The sequence below is a fragment of the Muntiacus reevesi genome, chromosome 6 (genome assembly GCF_963930625.1).
Source record: "Muntiacus reevesi chromosome 6, mMunRee1.1, whole genome shotgun sequence".
NCBI lineage: Eukaryota > Metazoa > Chordata > Mammalia > Artiodactyla > Cervidae > Muntiacus > Muntiacus reevesi.
In genome coordinates, this window is record NC_089254.1 from 110,480,913 (window position 1) to 110,495,662 (window position 14,750).

Genomic DNA, 14,750 nt, shown 5'->3' on the forward strand with positions numbered 1-14,750 from the left:
GCTTCCGGCACGGTGGCCGCCGTGCGTCCTCCTGGGCGCCCCTCCCCTGCACACCACGGAGCCGGCCTCCTGACCCAGAGATGGACCCGCCCGCGAACCTCACCTCCTTCGCGCTCTCCGCCCCCGCCCCTGGGGGGACCAACCGCAGCAGCTTCGACGCAGCGGACCCGCGCCGCGGCCTGCCCTTGCCCTCCGTCTTCGGCGTGCTTGTCCTGACCCTGCTGGGCTTCCTGGCGGCGGCCACGTTCGCCTGGAACCTGCTGGTGCTGGCGACCATCCTCCGCGTCCGCACGTTCCACCGCGTTCCGCACAACCTGGTGGCGTCCATGGCCATCTCGGACGTGCTGGTAGCTGCTCTGGTCATGCCGCTCAGCCTGGTGCACGAGCTGTCCGGGCGCCGCTGGCAGCTGGGCCGGCGGCTGTGCCAGCTGTGGATCGCGTGCGACGTGCTCTGCTGCACGGCCAGCATCTGGAACGTGACGGCCATCGCGCTGGACCGCTACTGGTCCATCACCCGTCACCTGGAATACACGCTCCGCGCCCGCAGGCGCGTCTCCAACGTCATGATCGCGCTCACCTGGGCGCTCTCCGCCGTCATCTCCTTGGCCCCGCTGCTCTTCGGCTGGGGGGAGACCTACTCGGAGGGCAGCGAGGAGTGCCAGGTGAGCCGCGAGCCCTCCTACGCCGTGTTCTCCACCGTGGGCGCCTTCTACCTGCCGCTGTGCGTGGTGCTCTTCGTGTACTGGAAGGTCTACAAGGCCGCCAAGTTCCGCGTGGGCCCCCGGAAGGCCAACAGCGTCTCACCGGTATCAGAAACCGTGCAGGTGGGTGTTGAAGGGAGCCTTAAAAACCATTTGGCTTGCATTTGCACAGGCCTCTTCTCCGGCACACCTTCCCCCACGTTTGTGGGAAGTGGACATTTTTAGTATTTTGGGGCGAGGGAGGGGAGGAAGGGAAGAGGGTCAAGTGGGAGAGAGAAAGCATCAGCCACTCTGCTCTGACTTGCTCTGCTCACAGAGCATGCCATGGCTCATGCATTATTAATTTCCTCATATGTATGAGGGTCTGAACTACAGAATTCTACAGGGTTCCACTAGGTTTGAAAATTCTGTGGATCTATAACCGCCTTTAGAACATCTGATGAAGCTGGTGTCCAGGGCCGCACCAGATAAATGTGCTTATCTGGGCTTAAGAGGGGGTGTTTGAGGGGTGGGAAGGGGGGCAGTGATCTGACTTGGCAGGAAGACTTGGCAGGAATATACCAGGCAAAGCACATTAGTATATCAACCCCATCTATTTTTTCCTTTGCAAATTACAGCAATTAATTTTGCAAAAATGTGGTATCTCGTGGATTACTGTCATTCTCGGCGTCCACCTCTCCTGATGCAAGATCAGAGATGGTGCTCACATGCCCGTCTCAGAGTCTGCATCTGCTCCCGCGGGCCGTGGTGCTGCTTTCTGGGGCTACCCCCGCCCCAGTCCCACCCCCGGTCAGAGTGCACGTGCAGCTGAGGACCACTGGCTTGCCTCCTGGCACAGGGGGAAAGCTGCAGGAGGAAATTAAATCCTAAGGCAGACAACTCCCCAGCTTCGTGCAAGGAGCATTTAAGCTCCAGCAACTGCTCCAGCACCCGGAGGGCTCAGTCCCCATCTTCTCTCCACCCGCACTCTCTTGCTCTTTGTTCGCTCTTCGTAATCTGACCCTATGATGCAAGATTTGGGAACCTCGAGAGTTCAGCCCCTCCCACTCATTGCCAAGGGTGACCCCTTGAACCCAGTTCACATGTGTGAGTTAGATCAGAAATCCACGCAGCACCCATGTCCGTTACCGGCTCTGGGACAAGAAAGTCAATCCAGTGAGCACACCGCGTGAGTACTATGGGCTGGCCGCTGGGGTGAGAGGATGATAAAGACATCACCTTTGCCTGTGAAGAGTCTGACGCAGGAAGAGAGGCGTGTGTTGTGAGCACTGCGATATGATTGTGTTTTTTGAGAGTCATCAGCTAATTCCAAGCATAACCAGTCGATCAAGCTTAGAGGAACCAGAGGTGAAGGCAGGGGAGAAGGGTAAAGGCATCATTCTAGAAGAAAGAAGGAAAAGGGGGTAAGAGGCCCTCTGCCCTTTTATCTACAACAACAGTCTCACCCAAATGACCCTACCCTTGCCCCAGGAAACGTTCAGAATGCCTGGCTATCTGATAACGTTTCTGATTAGCCACACGTGGGACAGGGCGCTACTGCACCTAGCGTGTAGGGACTGGGATGCTGCTGAGTGTGGTACAACACACAGGACAGCCTGAACGACAGAGAATTCCTGACAAATTCATGTCAACAGTGATGAATTTGGGAAACCCTGACCCATGAGATTTCTAAACTGGACAAGGAGTATGGGCAAGTAGGAACGCCTCCAAACTGCCCGGAGTGTCCACGTGTGTGCACCCCCGCAGTTCCAGGTCAGCCACAAGGGGGCTGGCAGATGGCCCACCACAGCCCTCCTTAGCGGATCCTCTTTTGCCAGGGTGCTCACCCAGGTAAACACAACTTGTGATCAACACCAAGCAGCTTTCAAAGGGAAAGGCAACTGTCCTTGTGTCCTGGAGGGCTTGGTACAGAAGGAAAGGGGGCTTTCACTGCTCAGGTCTGGCGACAGCAGAAGCAAAGCAGTGCTTCATGTTCTTTTTCTGCCAGGTAACTTTCAGAAATGGGTCCCGTGGCTTTGCAAGGCCTCTAAGCGATCCAGGGCTCCACCTAAAACGTGGGGCTGGCCTTGTTCTCACGTTACTGGAGAGGGTGGATTAAAAGCCGGGCTTCCTGATTTCTTGGTGGTAGTGCCGAAGTTTCTAAATACAGTTCTACCGCCAACAAGCCCTGTTGCCTAGGGAAACACACTTCTTCCCTGCTTCTTTACCTTCTGAGTTTTACTCAGATATGCACTGAAAACCTAACCTCTGTCAGGCACGGAGATGAAAGCAGGAAACACACGAGAGAGAGGCCTTGCCCTTGACACCATCTGATGAAACCGCGACTGAAGATCTGACGTGAAGACAAAGCTGGTTTACCAGCTGTAAGGGCCTGGGGGACCTTCCAGGTTCTGAGCAGCTTGACATCAGCCAGATGAGCAGCCCTGCTGGTCGGGTGTTACTGGAGTGAATCCAGGCCTGGCTGCCTAACTTCCAGAAGTGAGGGGCTGTCACGGCAGGGGGGCTTGTAAAGTCAAGCCCACCAAGACGAAATGTCCTTGACTGACAGTGCATTGAAGCCTGGTTCCGGGCTGCAGGACACGCAGACTCGCCCTCAGTTTGAGGAACATGTGGTTCTCGTCCCCCAGCTCTTGGTCCTCACTCCAGAGAGACTGTCAGGACTGCCCAGATTCTCAGCTCTGATGCTGGTTCTCGAAGTTTCATCCATGGAGAGCGGTCACTTGTCAGGACAGCACTGGGCAGAAGCAGTCAAAGCTCTGGATAACGGACACTGAACCACGATGAACCAACTAGCTGAAAAACGCTGGGTGGTTTCAGTTAGCAATGGGGATTTACTGCGTGTGGTAACATAAGGTTTAAAGGCTTAATGTAAAAAGAAACTTCTGAAGATGTGTTGACTAGTTTAATTGATGTGAGTAATGTCTCCGAGGCATGGAGGCAAAGCCTTGATCACTGAATTGAGGGGTGGGCTTCAACAGGCAATAGTTCTTAGACAGGTGTCATGTGGTTGGATTAGCCCACCTGGAGCATGGTCCAGCACGTTCACATTGGCACAAAATGCAAATTCATGACAAACTAGGGAGAATCCACCTGAACTCTCATGCATTCTGCTCCAATCAATCTGTCTGTGGTGTCTTTTGTCCGCAAGAACTCTAGGATCACTGCTCTTTCTCTAGTGATGTCTTGAATCACACACAGTGTAGATACTCTTGCAAACAGACCGGTTATAATCTGATAATGTTGAAGGACAGTAGTACGTTTTACCTGGAAGCAGATTCTACTTACTAAACGTGTAGTTGTGTTACTGAAATGAAAGGATTCTCATAATGATCCTGAAATACCAGCTACAAGTTGGCACACAGGATCATTTAGAATTCTCGCTGAATTCTCCCATTAACTTAGGTTTTTTCCCTCGAGCCTTTTCAATAGCCACACCATAAACAAGAAAGCTGTACTGCTGTACGTCCACGATTAGAGGCAACTCCCCCTACAGTGTGGAAGGACAGGAAGCTGCTGGGTGATAGTATCTCGCTTGGGGTGACTTCACTGGGCAGATTTCAGATGGCTGTCATGGTGGTTTTTCGCCAAACGGGATATTGCTGCTTTCAAGGTTACTTCTACTGTCTACATTTACTGCGGGCCTTATCTAGGCACCCAAATCTTTGAAAACAGAGGTGCTTCTCGATGTTTCATCTAGAGAGCCATATCTTGTATTGATTATCTGCTTTCTTTTTTAGATTTATTTTTAACTGAGGATAATTGCTTTACAGTCTAGGGTTGGTATCTACCATGCATCAACATGAATCAGCCATACGTTTACACACATCCCCTCCCTCCTGAACCTCTCTCCTACCTCCCACTCCCTCCGACCCCTTATTATCTACTTTCTAAGGGTATCAGGAAATGTCTAGCTCCATACTGGGTATTTTCTAGATTGGAAATTTCACATTTAAATTTATTTTTTTCTTATTAAGTTCCCTAATTCAGGTTTGAGCCCATTTAGAACAAGACTATACGTCAGCTGTTGGGTTTATATCAGAATGCTAATTTAAAATTTTCTATACAGTTTACAATTTTGAAAGCTCATTCAATCTTCTCTTTAAAAATGGCTTCTGAAATTGCTTTAGTTTACATTTAAAATTTTCATAGCCAGGCTATATAGCTCTTCTCTCTTCTATCCTTCTAGTTTTAAATATTTTTGCTCATCTAAGGGAAATTTTAATTAATTTCACTAGGTGCTGCTGACCTGCAGTCTAGGACAATAAGGATTTTATTTGGTACTCTTTAAAAATTCTAAATTCTGTAACAGTTTTTTGCCCTTCTCCCTGAAGTCTAGGGGCTTCCCTGATGGCTCAGCTGGTTAAGAATCCACCAGTGATGTGCAAGACCTGGGTTCGATCCCTGGGTTGGGAAGATTCCTTGGAAAAGAGAACGGCTACTCACTCCAGTACTCTTGCCTGGAGAAGTCCATGGACAGAGGGGCCTGGCGGGCTACAGTCCATGGAATCACAAAGAGTCACACACGACTGAGTGGCTTTCACTTTAGAAAAATTCTCACTTATAGCCTGTATCTCAGCTCTCTATCAAGGTTTTAACTGACATTCCTTAAGTTTGACTTCTTGCCTGGCAATTTTACAATGTGATTTTGTTTTACCGAGGAAACCCCCGAGGAAAAGATAGTTCATTTAGGAGGTTAAGTAAAGCTGAGGAGAAATATGGGGGGTGTAGATGTGTAAGGTGGGGAGGTTTTCAGTTCAGTTCAGTTCAGTCGCTCAGTTGTGTCCAACTCTTTGTGACCCCATGGACTGCAGCACACCAGGCTTTCATTCCATCAGCAACTCCTGGAGCTTGCTTAAACTCATGTCCATTGAGTCGGTGATGCCACCCAACCATCTCACCCTCTGTCGTCCCCTTCTCCTCCTGCCTTCAGTCTCTCCCAGCATCAGGGTCTTTCCCAGTGACTCACTTCTTCACATCAGGTGGCCAAAGTATTGGAGTCTCAGCTTCAGCATCAGTCCTTACAATAGATATTCAGGGTTGATTTCCTTTAGAATAGACTGGTTTGATCTCTTTGCAGTCCAAGGGACTCTCAAGAGTTTTCTCTAACACCACGGTTCAAAAGCATCTATACTTTGGCGCTCAGCTTTCTTTATAGTCCAGCTCTCACATCCATACATGACTACTGGAAAAACCATAGCTTTGACTAGATGGACTTTTGTGAGCAAAGTAATGTCTCTCCTTTTTAATATGCTGTCTGGGTTGGTCATAGCTTTTATTCCAAGGAGCAAGTGTCTTTTAATTTCATGGCTGCAATCACCATCTGCAGTGATTTTGGAGCCCCAAAAAATAAAGTCTGCCACTGTTTCCATTGTTTCCTCATCTATTCGCCATGAAATGATGGGACCAGATGCTATGGTCTTTGTGTTTTGAATGCTGAGTTTTAAGACAGCTTTTTCCCTTTCCTCTTTCGCCTTCGTCAAGAGGCTCTTTAGTTCCTCTTCGTTTTCTGTCATAAGGGTGGTGTCATTTGCATATCTGACATTGTGATATTTCTCCTGGCAATCTTGATTCCAGCTTGTGCTTCATCCAGCCTGGCATTTCACATGATGTACTCTGCATGCAAGTTAAATAAGCAAGGCGACAATATACAACCTTGACATACTCCTTTCTCAATTTGAAATCAATCCGTTGTTCCATGTCCGGTTCTAACTTTTGCTTCTTGACCTTCATATAGATTTCTCAGGAGGCAGGTAAAGTGGTCTGGTATTTCCATCTCTTGAAGAATTTTCCATGGTTTATTTTGGTGATGGACAGGGAGGCCTAGCATGCTACAGTCCATGGGGTTGCAAAGAGTCAGAAATAACTGAGTGACTGAACTGAACTGAACTGAATTTTGATCCACACAGTCAAAGGCTTTGGCATAGTCAATTAAGCAGAAGTAGATGTTTTCCTGGAATTCTCTTGCTTTTTCTATGATCCAACGGATGTTGGCAATTTGATCTCTGGTTCCTCAGCCTTTTCTAAAACCAGCTTGAACATCTGGAAGTTCACGGTTCACATACTGTTGAAGCCTCACCTGGAGAATTTTGAGCATTACTTTGCTAGCATGTGAAGTGAGTGCAATTGAGTGGTAGTTTGAATATTCTTTGGCACTGCCTTTCTTTGCGATTGGAATGAAAACTGACCTTTTCCAGTCCTGTGGCCCCTGCTGAATTTTCCAAGTTTGCTGGCATATTGAGTGCCGCACTTTCACAGCATCATCTTTTAGGATTTGATATAGTTCAGCTGGAATTCCACCACCTCCACTAGCTTTGTTTGTAGTGATGCTTCCTAAGGCCCACTTGACTTTGCACTCCAGGATGTCTGGCTCTAGGTGAGTGATCACACCATCATGATGATCTGGGTCGTGAAGATCTTTTTTGTACAGTTCTTCTGTGTATTCTTGCCACCTTTTCTTAATCTCTTCTGCTTCTGTTAGGTCCATATTGTTTCTTTTATTGTGCCCATCTTTGCATGAAGTATTCCCTTGGTATCTCTAATTTTCTTGAATAGATCTCTAGTCTTTCCCATTCTACTGTTTTTCTCTATTCCTTTGCACTGATCACTTAGGAAGGCTTTCTTATCTCTTCTTGCTTTTCTTTGAAACTCTGCATTCAGATGGATATATATATATTTCCTTTTCTCCTTTGCCTTTAGTTTCTCTTCTTAGTTATTTGTAAGGCCTCCTCAGACAACCATTTTGCTTTTTTGCATTTCTTCTTCTTAGGGATGGTTTTGATCACTGCCTCCTGTACAGAGTCGGACACAGCTGAGCGACTGAACTGACTGTTCATGGGCTTCTCAAGGCAAGAATACCAAAGCAGTTAGCTGTTCCCTTCTCCAGTGGACCACATTTTGTCAGACCTGTCCACCATGACCCCTTTGTCTTCTGTGGCCCTACACAGCATGGCTCATAGTTTCATGAGTTAGACAAGGCTGTGATCCATGTGATCAGTTTTGTTAGTTCTCTGAGATTGTGGTTTTCATTCTGTCTGCCCTCTGACGGAGAAGGATGAGAGGCTTATGGAAGCTTCCTGGTGGGAGGGACTGGCTGTGGGAGAAATCTGGGTCTTGCTTTGAGGGGTGGGGCCATGCTCAGCAAATCTTTGACCCTTTTCTGTTTTGGGGTGGGGCTGTGCTCCCTCCTTGTAGTTTGGCCTGAGGTATAATTGTTCTCCAGTTTGTGGGTTGTCCGCTCTGTGGCGGGACTAATGGTGACCTCCTCCAAGAGGACTTATGCCACACGCTGCACCTCCCACGTCTGCTGCAGCCGAGCCCGTCCCCGTGGCAGGCCTCTGCTGACCCGGCCTCTGCAGGAGACACTAACACTCAGAGGCGGGCCCGGCTCAGCCTCTGCGGGGTCCCTGGGTCCTGGTGCACACAAGGTTTGTTTGAGCCCTCCGAGCATCTCTGGTGGGTATGGGGTTTGAGTCTAAAAGCGATTTTGCCCCTCCTACCCATCTTGTTGGGGCTTCTCCTTTGTCCTTGGATGTGGGGTATCTTTTTTTGGTGGGATCCAATAGTCTCCTGTCAAGGGGAGGTTTTTGAAAAGTTACAAAATCTTTGAGACCAACTCAGAGTTAGACTTTAAGTCCTTAGCAGAACAACTAAAAAGCTGACTCTCAACAGCTTAGTGTTTGTCTTATTTTTCTAAAGCTGATCTTAAATATGTTAATTTATTGATTTTGACTTTCAGAGATTATTAAGTGAAAAACTTTTTTCATACTTATCAAGAAAAGAGTGAGAGTTAGTATTATAGTGCAATTTAAAATAGAAGTTCACAAAGAAGAAGGCTGAGACTCTAAGACAAATCATGACTCACAAGAAAAAGGCCACCAGGGTTGGCCAACAGTCTGGGCTTGTGAATGGTTTCTCAGATCCTTGACCAGAGGCCAAGAAGGGGCCATATGATCACCAACCCAATCATCAATGAGCTGGAATGCCAACTAGACAAGGTGACATTTATTCCATAAACTGACAAGATAGGGGATGCCCTCACTTAAGGTTTGTGAAAAACTCAAAGCAAAGTTTGATCAATTGCTTTTTCGCAAATTGGTCAATAAGTCTAACAGTCCGCAAATCATTAGCCTTCAGGTCTAACTTGGAAAAGATTAGAAGTTTATAAAGCCAGTGCCTTACAGAACAATCCTTTTTCATAGTCAACAGGAAAAAAAAAAAGGTATTCCAGGACAAAAAACAAACCAAAAACATCTATGAAAATAAGACTTTGGGTGTTTAGATAAACAACAGTCAAAACAAAGAAAACAACAATATAATAAGTAGGTTATGGCATAACATTTTTGCTAAATGGTAAACCTCTAGCAAGAGACCTAACAGCTTTATAAGAAGATGTAAGTCGACTTCCAAATGGTGCACCTTTCTAACAAGGGTCCGGTTATTTGATATGAAGACATAAGCTGAATGATGTATGCGTGTGTTTAGTTACTTGGTCATGTCTCTTTGTGACCCTTGGACTGTAGCCCGCCAGGCTATGGGATTCTCCAGGCAAGAATACTGGAGTGGGTTGCCATTCCCTTCTCCACGGGATCTTCCTGACCCAATAATCGAACCCGCATCACCTGTGTCTCCTGCATCACAGGCAGATTCTTTACACACTCAGCCATCAGGGAAACCCATTCAAAGACATGCTTGGTTGCAAATCCTCAGATAACAAAACACAGAGAGTGAGAAGAGCCCAGTGGAGCGGGCTGGCACTCAGCTCATTGAGACTGATGGGTGTCTGCAGATCCAAAGGCAGCGGGGGTCTGGGGCTCCGTGAATGCACCTGTAGTCCAACTATCCTGTTGAGGGTCCTCAAAACGATCTCCATGGGCCCTCTAGGACTTGCTGAGGATGATACAACCACCACATAGCACCTGAAATAGAAATACTGCCTGCTACAGTGAGAGAAAGCTACACTTGTCTGGCACCATCTCCCCAGGAAGAGCAGGACGCCTGTCATTGGTGGGGACAGCGTTGAGCTCGGGGACAGGAGGGTGTGGAGAGGAGCAGACATTCCCCTCACCGGGGGCGACTCTGTGAGACCACTGTTGGCTCACTGCTGCTCAGGGACGCATGCCTTGGGGTACACCTTGCCCTAACTGGCTGACATTCAGAAATGAGGGCTGACCCCGACCGGCTGGTCTGCAGGTGCTGGACCGCCCTGGATTCACTGGAGGGGTTTAAACAAGCGGCAAGGCTCTGTGTCACCACAACCACAGGACAGATGGTCTTTTCCTAAGCGTGTGGAAACGTTCTTATTCTGCCCCTTGTAAAGCCCTCCCTAAATGGGTAGAGTCATTCCTAGATTAAACATCCTGACTCACTGGTACACCCTGCACGTGACAATGGTCTCGTCTCACCTGCAGTCACCTGAAGCCACACTTACCAGGTGAGAGCCTTCACCCCTTAGTTTCCATACCCACTATTGATTATAATATATTGATTACCTGGGATATTAACAGGGAGGTGAGCAGAATAGTTTGAGGAAATAAAAGAACATGCTAGGTTTATGATTAACTAGTGAACAGTTATTTAACTAGGCTTCCCAGGTGGCTCAGTGGTAAAGAATCCGACTGCAATGCAGGAGATGTGGGTTTGATCCCTGGGTCAGAAAGATCCCCTGGAGAAGGAAATGACAACCTATTTTATTATCTGAGCCTGGGAAAGCCCACGGACAGAGGAGCCTGGTGGACTACAGCCCATGGGGTTATAATAGAGTTGGACACAACTTAGCGACTAAACAACAAATTCAGTTCAGTTCAGTCGCTCAGTCGTGTCTGACTCTTTGCGACCCCATGGACTGCAGCACGCCAGGCTTCCCTGTCCATCACCAACACGTGGAGTTTACTCAAACTTATGTCCATCGAGTTGGTGATGCCATCCAACCATCTCATCCTCTGTCATCCCCTTCTCCTCCTGCCTTCAATCTTTCCCAGCATTGGGGTCCTTTCCAATGAGTCAGTTCTTCGCATCAGGTGGCCAAAGTATTGGAGTTTCAGCCTCAACATCAGTCCTTCCAATGAATATTCAGGACTGATTTCCTTTAGGATTGACTCATTTAGATAGCAACAAGTTATCTAACACATAACCATCTTCATTTTTTTAAAGTTTCACTTTAAAAAAAAACTTTTAATTCTGTATTGGGGTATAGTTGACTAGCGATGTTGTGATAGTTCAGGTGAACCATGAGGGACTCAGTCATACGTGTATACGTGTATCCATTCTCCCCCAAACTCTCCCCGCCCACACACACACCCAGGCTGCCACACAACATTGAGCAGAGTCGCATGTGCTATATGGTAGGTAACTGGTGAACACATAACCGCTTTGGAAGAATGGAAAGTCTAACTCGGAGGCACAAATTCCCCAAATAATTCATTTGTTTGGAGATACAAGGACAACTGTTCACTTAGAAAAGTTTTTCTGTGGGAGTCTTAAATTGTGAGGCTTCTGCTTTAGAAATGATACAACACTACAAAGATAAATGGGAAAAGTGAAGCTTGGCTTGAATGCTTTCACTTATTTTTACCCCATTACCTCTCTTTTTGTGAATCTACTAACCGTCATGCTGAGTAACTGACAGAGTAATCAATAGAGTCTATACAGCAGACGTGATTAAGTACTTTATTGCGATCATTGACAAGCAGAGCTAAGGAGTCCTTTAGTCAGAAAGCCACAGGGTAAGCAACCAAGTCAACCATCTGCCAACACCGGGAGCTGAAACTCCCCAACCACAAAGCCCCTCCTCCAGCGGAGCCATTCTAGACCAAGGACACTCTCACCAGGTGAGCTGGAGTTGAATGGCTCCCAAAATGATCAACACCTCTCATCCAAGTTGTAGAGAGTGTGCTATTCTGAGAAACAAGGAGTTCTCTAATCTACAGAAGTTCCCAACTCAAAGAAAACCATAGAAACAATGTGTTTAGGGGGAAAAAGTTTAACTTGAATTCAAATTAGAATTCTAAGAGGTGGGAGAAGACCCCATGGAATATGAATTGTTAAAAGTGAATTTAGATCCCCTGCTGGAAAGGGGCCCCTGTGAATGTGCTCCCCACCTACTGTGCTAAGAACTCAGGGAAAGGGACCACGGACAGACCACCTGTGGGTCTCACTGACAAGAGAAATCCTCCTGAAGATAAACTTAGGAATAAAACCTGGGAAACCTTTAAGAGACAGCTACACATCAGTTCTCACACAGTGAGGAATTCTCACAACTACAGTGAGCACAGGCTGTGTGTGGAAACAGTCCAAATTCAGAAGAATCCTGGTTCAGTATATGGGAAGAATCTAGGGTTTCATAGTTGTTGTTCAGTTGCTCAGTCGTGTCTCTTTGCTACCCCATGGACCGCAGCACGCCAGGCTTCCCTGTCCTTCACCATCTCCCAGAGTTTACTCAACTCACGTCCATCGAGTCGGTGACACCATCCGACCATCTCATCCTCTGTCGTCCCCTTCTCCTCCTGCCCTCAGTCTTTCCCAGCATCAGGGTCTTTTCTAACAAGTCGGCTCTTCGCATCAGGTGGCCAAAGCAGTCAGGATTTCCTAGTACAACTGCCAAACACCTGCGCAAGCAGGCCCACGTGTAGGGCATTTATTTCTCTACGAGGACCATGACCTGAAGGGACGGGTTTCCACAGGACTGTCTATGACACTTGGGCTTCCTTCCCTAATGCCCCCCTCTACAGAAATACTCACATCCTACACCTGAATGTGTGGCACACCTGGATGACAAACAGCCCTTGACCCCTCATCTCTCAGGCGAACATGGGTACAGGGCTGGGTCTGAATGTCGCAGCAGAGTCGCAGTCACTGGCAGAGAAGGCGGCCCCTCGGGATGGAAGCCGTGTAACTTTTCCCCTTATGCAGTAGAAAACTCCCAGAGATAAAAGCGCAGTACTGGGGGTGTATCTCACCCCTCATGGAGGCAGTCTCACTGTGGGCTCACAGCATCTCACAACTGGAATCTGAGTGTCTGAAGAGCTAGGACGGTCTTCTGGAGTTGACCTGAAGTGGCCCTGACCACCACGGGGCAGGCAGGCAGGCAGTGAGTGGGGCGGGTGGGGATGGAGAGGTTCCCTAGAGGGGCCTGGAGTGGTAGGTTATGAATAGCTCCTCTTGACTTCACTTTGTAGATGCAGCCATGAACTGGTTACATGGCTTAGAGAGACAGACCTTGGGACCTAGCCCACTGCCTAGAACGCTGCGCAGTACTGGGGCGTGAGCGGGCACCGCTCCTGGTCAAGTGTCCTGGGATCACAGAGAGCTGGAGTTACAGTTTGATGTCAGGGTAGTCTCTCCACTAGTGAATGATGGATCAACCCAGGAACTGCCCCACATTGTGACAGGGTCAACTAATTTGCTCATTTAGCACATCAACCCATTGTCATTTCCTCCTGTGTCAGGGGTCTTGTCATCAGACACACCTTATTCCAGTTCCCCAAAGATCTGGAGGAAAAAAAAAATTAAAAAGCTGGAATGGAGGCAAGAGCCTCTTTTCCCAGGAATTCCGCCTCCTTAGAGAAGACTCCTGACGCTGGAGAAACAGCCTTCCAGGGGACTTGGGAGAGCCCAGGTGGAGGGAATCTGAGTTTAGCATCTCTTGTTTTCCATAAAAGTCGGGGCAGGGGGTAAACCAGAAGGAGATCAACAAGATGTAAGATGCCAGGATGTGAGCAAACACCCAGCTCTTTCGGCCCCCGGGGGGGGGGGGGGCACAGGGTCCCTGCACCGGACATTTCAGAACTTTGGAAGCGCACGTGCGGCCTCGGGTCAGCCGGCCCAGGCCCGCGGGCGTGAGCGGGGCGGCTCCTCCGACGCCTGTCTGCCCTCCGCAGGTGAAGGGCGCGGCCCAGCGGCCCGAGCTGGTCCTCGCCGCGCGCCGCGCCGGGGCCGCCTTCCAGGCCGGGGACGCGTGGCCCGAGCAGAAGGAGCAGCGCGCCGCCCTCATGGTGGGCATCCTCATCGGGGTGTTCGTGCTCTGCTGGATCCCGTTCTTCACCGCCGAGCTGCTCAGCCCGCTGTGCGCCTGCGACGTCCCCGCCGCCTGGAAGAGCGTCTTCCTGTGGCTCGGCTACTCCAACTCCTTCTTCAACCCCCTCATCTACACGGCCTTCAACAAGAACTACAACAGCGCCTTCAAAAGCCTCTTCTCCAGGCACCGCTGAGCGCGAGGCTGGCAAGGCCGGCGGCACTCGCCCATCTCCCCATCCCACCCGGCGGCGGCCTGCCAGAGATAGGCCTCTGAGGCCAGAGGGAGGCCCCCAGAGCCGACTGGCTCACTGCTGCACTCCCAGCGGGAAGGCGAGTCTCCCCGGGCGGTTCCGGGACCTCCTTTCATGCCGTGATCTGCTCGTCCTCACTCCGTAGGGAACAGCCACGGACTTGGCCCACCAAGTGCACTTTCCTCTCCAAAGTCCACTGCAGCGTGGTTTAGCGTCCTCATCCCAGAAGAGTCAAGCCAGCCAGAGGGGAGGGAGGAAACAGATCAGTCCAGGCAGGATGGGAACAGACAGGAAAAGATGAGTAAGGAGTCACAACCGGGACTTCTAGGGGGAAGGAAACCATAACTTCAAGTTTCCTGGAATAGTCCCCACTTACAGGGCTCCATTCCATGGTTCCAGAAAGTTCACCCTAGTACTTACTATGTCCCACTATTTGCCCTGGAAACATTCTCTCTGAGCATATCAAAGGACACAGCCACATCTGCAAGACCAGTCAATATGGCCCCACACACATGCACACCGAACCTACAGAGGCAAGTGTTCCCACTGGCCAGTTTATTCTAAAATGCATCCCAAGAGCTTGGAACTGGAACTAAAAGTCAAATCAAATACCACCTTCCGTTTTTAAATAACTGTCCACAGCACTGAGATAACTGCTAGCTCCGTAGAATGTGTCAAACTTGCTTATTTGCCATGGGTTCCATTTGTATAGAATTTATTCAAATGTTGCCAAACAAAGATTTCTAGCCTCAGATCGAGATTAGAATAACACAACTGTCACAAAGTT

The 14,750-nt window shown here is 49.0% G+C and overlaps 1 protein-coding gene across 1 annotated transcript; it reads left to right on the top strand.

The window, feature by feature from the left end:
- The first annotated feature begins 80 nt into the window (after positions 1 to 80).
- Positions 81 to 13,906, top strand: HTR5A (5-hydroxytryptamine receptor 5A). Its single transcript, XM_065939099.1, has 2 exons — positions 81 to 824; positions 13,577 to 13,906. Exons 1-2 carry the CDS (start codon positions 81 to 83, stop codon positions 13,904 to 13,906), a joined length of 1,074 nt encoding a protein of 357 aa, XP_065795171.1.
- Positions 13,907 to 14,750: the final 844 nt, after the last annotated feature.